At 37.3% G+C, this 6,106-nt stretch overlaps 1 protein-coding gene across 1 annotated transcript in view; it reads right to left on the bottom strand.

Annotated features, from left to right (window-relative positions):
* Positions 1–19: 19 nt before the first annotated feature.
* The window catches only part of LOC106874130 (uncharacterized), an 8,988-nt gene continuing 2,901 nt past the window's right edge, over positions 20–6,106 (bottom strand). The window contains exons 3-6 of the mRNA XM_014921743.2: positions 5,645–5,856; positions 4,505–4,662; positions 3,180–3,316; positions 20–1,751 (exon numbers count right to left, since the gene is read on the bottom strand). Coding sequence (XP_014777229.1) covers positions 1,639–1,751; positions 3,180–3,316; positions 4,505–4,662; positions 5,645–5,856 — 620 coding nt within the window. The 3' untranslated portion in view covers positions 20–1,638. The remainder of the gene's footprint in view (positions 1,752–3,179; positions 3,317–4,504; positions 4,663–5,644; positions 5,857–6,106) is intronic.

The following is a 6,106-nucleotide window of genomic DNA, read 5'->3' as shown; positions in this document are numbered from 1 at the left end:
ATGTGTGAGTGTGCCTATATATCCATGTCCATGTGTTTAAAGATTGTTTGAAGTGGTGTGCAGATTTTATATATATTAAGAAAAAGGGTGCCTTCAGGATTTGGATAAAAATTATATATTTAGTGATTTCATCCCTTTGAGGGATGAAGGTGCTAAATAATCTGAGCCTGAATGAGCTGTGTTTCTGTCAGGAGCCTGCGAAACTTTAAGTCACATGGAACTGAATCAAACTGTTTTAAATAATAACATAACTCCTACTAAATATGTCGAGTGTCTTTTTTTCTTTTGTTTGTCCATTCATTCTCACACACACACATATATATGTGTGTGTGTATGTATATATATATATATATACATATATATATATATTACTATAAGCAGCTTATATTCATTTTTAGTATACACATTAGCATTTCACTAAATCAGCCATGAATTTACATGGTAAATATATAAATTGACAGATGGTTTTAGCTGAACCAACTGAGCAATGGGGGTGGACACTGTTGACGAGTCTGTAATTAACAGATGAAATTAGTGTAGTCCTATAGTTTTCCAGCTTTGTTCATGGGTGGTTATCAAAAGGATTAGGGGAGGAAAAAGGAAATGTCTTATATAATGAACTCTACTAATTCCTTCAAGTGAAACTCTCTTAACTCATCTCTGATGATGAGATATCATTTATCTCCCTAATACAACCAGTTTAAGTACTAAGAGGTTTGATTACCAAATATTTATTCAAAACAGCAAAATTAAAATTCCAGACAACAATCAATATTTAATCAGTCAACAAACACTGAGAAAGCATTAAAAAATTCAATAAATTTTATTGAAAAGAAGAGCAAAACCCATGTTTGCATGGGTTGTGTCAGTGCAAGATTTAGGTTTAGTGAAAAGGTTTTAAGTTACACAAGGTTTGGCGACCTCTTAATAAAAAAAAAAAATTACACCAGAATGTTTGGAGAAAGCATAACGATTTTGAGGAACCTGCAGATTATAAAGTGCCTAGATCAGTGGTTCTCAACCAGGGACCCTATAAGCAGTAAATTGGGGATCTACAGTAGTATTTTAAGGATTCATAAAAAAATTTCATTTCACATGATGTCTTTATTGCAAGAAACAGATTTCTTTTACATAGATTAACCCTTTCATTACAGTATTTATTTTAAGAGGCTCTGTATGTGTTTTTTTCTTTTTTTCAATTACTTTTAAATATAACAAATAATTTAGTAAAATAACTTAGTTATCATTCAGCTAGTGTTAGGAACATAAATTGTGATTAAGGTCTGGTGGAAGATTTTAATTCAGAACTTATGAAAACAAGACATTTGTACTCAGAGCCAGAAGCAGTTTCAGGTAGGTTGGTAACGAAAGGGTTAACTTGTTTCCGGTCACTGAAACGTGTTCTGTCAGAGAGTGCTAATGCTAACCTACGCAAGTGAATGGGTGAAAACCAAATAGGAATTTTGAAAAAAATCACTGTAAAACTTGTTTCTAAGCATCAAATGGCTATGGGGCAGTGGGGTCCACCAGAGTAAAAAAAGTACCCAAAGGGGTTCATAAATAAAAACTGGTTGAGAAACACTGGCGTAGATAATTTGTTTTATCTCAGCTTGGCGGTGGCCATACTCTTCAATCATCCTATTTTGACTTCACTGATGATCTTTCTCTGTCTACAGTTTCTGATTTATCTGAGGTTGAGGCTGGCTGTTTTTCAAAGCTGACATAAATAGTAAGGGAGTCTCCTAGAATTCCTGCAAAATTAAGAAGTTGTTATCAATAACACTTTATATAAATTGCTATACAACTCAGTTAAATTTTCATTCATGCGTGACATCACTGCAATAGTATCTCCTTCCAAGACAATGATGGGGGAACTTCTCTATGGTCACTTGATCTGCTAGAAGTAGCAGTTAATTCTCTTACATTACACTCTACTGTCTAAGGAAATTTTAAAAAAATAGGAAACTACACATTCGTTTATGAATATACTGAGTACATAAAAAAGCCAGATGGTCATGACTGGAACCGTAGATCTCTCCAAGCAGGGATGATCTGGTTTTAACAAATGCAGCTTAATCTGTTATTTCTCACTGCTTGCTGACATTGGCAGGATCATTATGGTGCCAGATGAAATGCTTGACGGCATTTCTTCCAGCTTTTTATGTTCTGGTTTCAAATCCTCCTGAGGCTGGATTTGTCTTTTATCCTTTCAATAAGAAAAGGACCTTGTGCCTACAGTAATTAGTTTAGTCATCTCTTTTATCAAGCCACTGAGTTACAAGGACATAAACAAACCAACATCAGCTATCAAACAGCAAAGGGACAGATGCACATATGTACACACATATGCCAGGACCGTCTGACTGGCTCTCATGCTGGTGGCATGTAAAAAGCACCCGATGCCAGGGCCACTGTTTGGCTACCATGCTGGTGGCACGTAAAAAAGCACTATCCAAATGTGCTTAGTGCCATGCTGGCATGGGTTGGACGGTTTGACTGAGGACTGGCTATCCAGGAGACTGCACCAGGCTCCAATCTGATCTGGCAAGGTTTCTACAGCTGGATGCCCTTCCTAATGCCAACCACTCTGAGAGTGTAGTGGGTGCTTTTACGTGCCACCAGCACAGGTGCCGGTCAGGAAGCACTAGCTTTGGCCCCGACAACAAATTCACTTGACTCAATTAGTCTTCTCAAGCACCGCATATTGTCCGATGACTGAAAGGAACTTTGAAATGGGCCGGTTACGCGACACTGGCATCAGCCACGGGTATGATCTCATTTGGCTTGCTGGGTCTTCTCAAGCACAGCATATCGCCAAAGGTCTCAGTCGCTAGTCAAAATCATTGATATAAGAACAGAATAGAACTGCAAAATGTCAAAATTACAATTATCAGGAGATAAAACAGCTGAAAATGTTGCTTCAGGATTTACAATCTCAAAGGGCCATAACTAGAATGCAGATACTATACACAAAATATTGTAAATATTATACACAAAGGCCATGGTCTTTCATAAACACATGCGTGTGCTGAGATATGCAAGTACATCCACATGGACATGGACACACACACACCTACGCACACACACACACACACGTGCACGCGCACAAGCACACATACAAACACACACATATTTACAGAGGTCATTCTTATATAAATGGAGTAAAAGACTGCCATTACCATCAGTAGAATAGGAAAATGTTGTTGTGTTTGAAAACAGAATAACTGGTGAAAGTAATTTAAGATCTTGATGTATAGTTGATATAGTCATCCAAAATGCTTTTTCCTCTTTCTTTATTGCATAAACAAATGTGAACCTAGAATTTAAAGAGAAACGGTTTATAGAAAATGCAAGCATAAATTACCATCATCATCATCATAATTTAGTATCTTTTTCCATGCTGGCATGGGTTGGACGGTTTGCTAGGAGCTGGCCAAATTCCAATTGTTTATTTTGGCCTGGTTTCTACAGCTGGAAGCCCTTCCTAATGCCAAATACTTCACAGAGTGTACTGGGTGCTTTTTATGTGGCACCAGCATCAGTGCTTTTACATGGCACCAGTACAGGTATTTATATGTGGTTCTGTCACAAGCGCCACCTCACAGATCAGCTCGACCCTACTGACATGATCCAGAGACAAACCAGTGCAAGATTCAGTGCCAATGTGGGTCACAGGCTCAGGAATGTGGGAGTTCCATGATCTCAAGCACAAGCAGCAGGTCTCCAAAATGTTCAATGCCATTCTGGTTTTATATCAAAGTGACTTTCTCCTTGAGACATGTTTTAACAAAGGCTAAGAGGTAGCTCTCTCCCAGAAATCTTCCGGTATACCAGACTCCAACCTGGAATCCCTGAGGTTCCATGCTTTTGATAGACAGTCGTTGGACCTAGGTTCATCTATCCTTTTGACAGGTCTTCTTTTTAGTTCTGCTGGGTTTCTAGAATAAGTATCAAGCTTAAAAAATAAGTACTGGGGTGGATTTGTTCAACTAAAACCCTTCAAGGCAGTGCCCCAGCATAGCCACAGTCCAATCACTGAAACAAGTAATGTGATCGAAGATAGAAAAAAATAGGTATTAGGTGTATATGCACATTTCAGGAGTTATTGCTGTTTCTTCAGTTCCACATCCAACCCATTAACCATCCACGAACACATTGCTCAAATAACAATTAAATTTAATGGTGTATCTTAAAAGAATACACCAATTTTACATATTAATCAAATTCCTGGCAGCAGGAACCTATTTTTCTATCTTTGATGAAACATTATGACTTTGAATGCTGGCTCTAATTTCCATAAAAAATCTGTAAAGATAACATTAAAAAGTGATTGAATTGCACTGCTAACCCAGGCAGGACACAATATTGACTTATAAACCTTTAGTATACTTGGTAATATATTTTGGTTGCTAAATGAAATATGGTGTCCCTACCAGCCATTAATAGAATTATAATAAAAAAAGGAAGACTTAACTAAGAGACAAAAGTTAAATATTGAACATACTTATTCATAGCAAATTGGAGTCTTGTGTTGTTAGCCTCAAAAGGCCATGGACTGTCGACAATTTTACTGACATCAAACCAGGACTGCTTTGTTGAATCACGTCCATCAAATACTAACGACACAGCCACTTCTGAATCTTTCTTTATAACCAGTTTTACCTGCAAAATGTGGTAAATAGAAAAACAAATACAATTTACAATATATACGGAGGTTGGACAAAATAATGGAAACACATTAAAATTTCAAACAAATTTATTTTAATATCAGGTAGGACTGCTTTTGGCAGTAATTACAGCTTGAATTCTATGAGGTATGGACTCGTACAAAGTTTGAATTGTTTCCAAGGCCTGCAGCAGTTTATATCATGAGAACTTAGAAAGTCTGAGAAACATGAAATTGGACATTCTTAATTGTGGAACTTGAAGTTAAAAAAAAGATCCCCCCTTCGGTCATGAATGACCATGGGATTGCACCAAGAAAGTTCCCCTCTGAGGCACAAGTCCAAGGAAGGTTGTTTATGGAAGACCAGCCTATGCATACCTGTCTCCCCTTTCAACATCATTGCATGTGCATAGGGTAAAAGGTAAGAACCCCTTCGGTCATGAATGACCATGGGATTGCATCTAGGAAGTTACTCTCCGAAGGCACAAGCCCCAGTAAATGAGACATTAGACAATGAAGTCCTATATTCTCCTAAAAGACAGATTGTAACTCATTCTGTCCCTGAAAAGAAACAAAAAAAAACATTCAAAGCTTTCTCTTTGCAGCACCAAACTTGTAAATTTCATTCATTTCATCATCATCATTATCATCATCCTTTAACATCCATTGTCCATGCTGGAATGGGTTGGACGGTTTGACCGGGGCTGGTAAGCTGGAAGGCTGCACCAGACTCCAATCTGATTTGGCATGGTTTTCTACAGCAAGATGCTCTTCCTAACACCAACCACTCTGAGAGTGTAATGGGTGCTTTTGCATGCCACCAGCATGGGTGCCATTTGCGTGACACCAGCATCTGCTATGACAGTGATTTTACTCAGCTTGATGGGTCTTCTTCTCAAGTATGATAAAATGCCAAAGGACTTGGTCGTTGCCTCCGTGAGGCCCAATGCTCGAAATAAACTCAAAGTAAGAAAATACCTTTGCAATTGGCAGGTTGTTCCAAATATCAATCAGGTTGCTTCGATAGTAGTTCGAACATTTATCATTTTCTTCTGTGGTTTGTGATGCTACATCGACCTTTGAATTAACAACTGGAGACTGACAACCGGATATTCCACCTTCAGAAAAACTTGTAGTTACGTTGATATTCACATCACTTTTTACAAAGTAAATCATGTTCCAGATGTTACCTAAACACAATGAATGTGAAAGTAAAGTGAAAGTAAAGCAACATCAAATTCTAAAGAAACTGAAGAAAAATATATGTTGTCATGTTGTTGTTTTTTTAATATTGTGAAGAATAAAAGAGATTAGAGATCAGTCTAAATTAATTAACCAATTTCCTAATTCTGGAGAATTGATACCAATGAACTTATAGGTGTAAAGGAGGGAAATTAAATTGTATCAGATTAAATTGTATACACAGTGAAAATTTGTTAT

Source organism: Octopus bimaculoides, chromosome 7, assembly GCF_001194135.2.
Source record: "Octopus bimaculoides isolate UCB-OBI-ISO-001 chromosome 7, ASM119413v2, whole genome shotgun sequence".
Lineage (NCBI taxonomy): Eukaryota > Metazoa > Mollusca > Cephalopoda > Octopoda > Octopodidae > Octopus > Octopus bimaculoides.
Note: the sequence above shows the minus strand (reverse complement) of the source record. Positions and strands in the feature narration are given on the sequence as shown.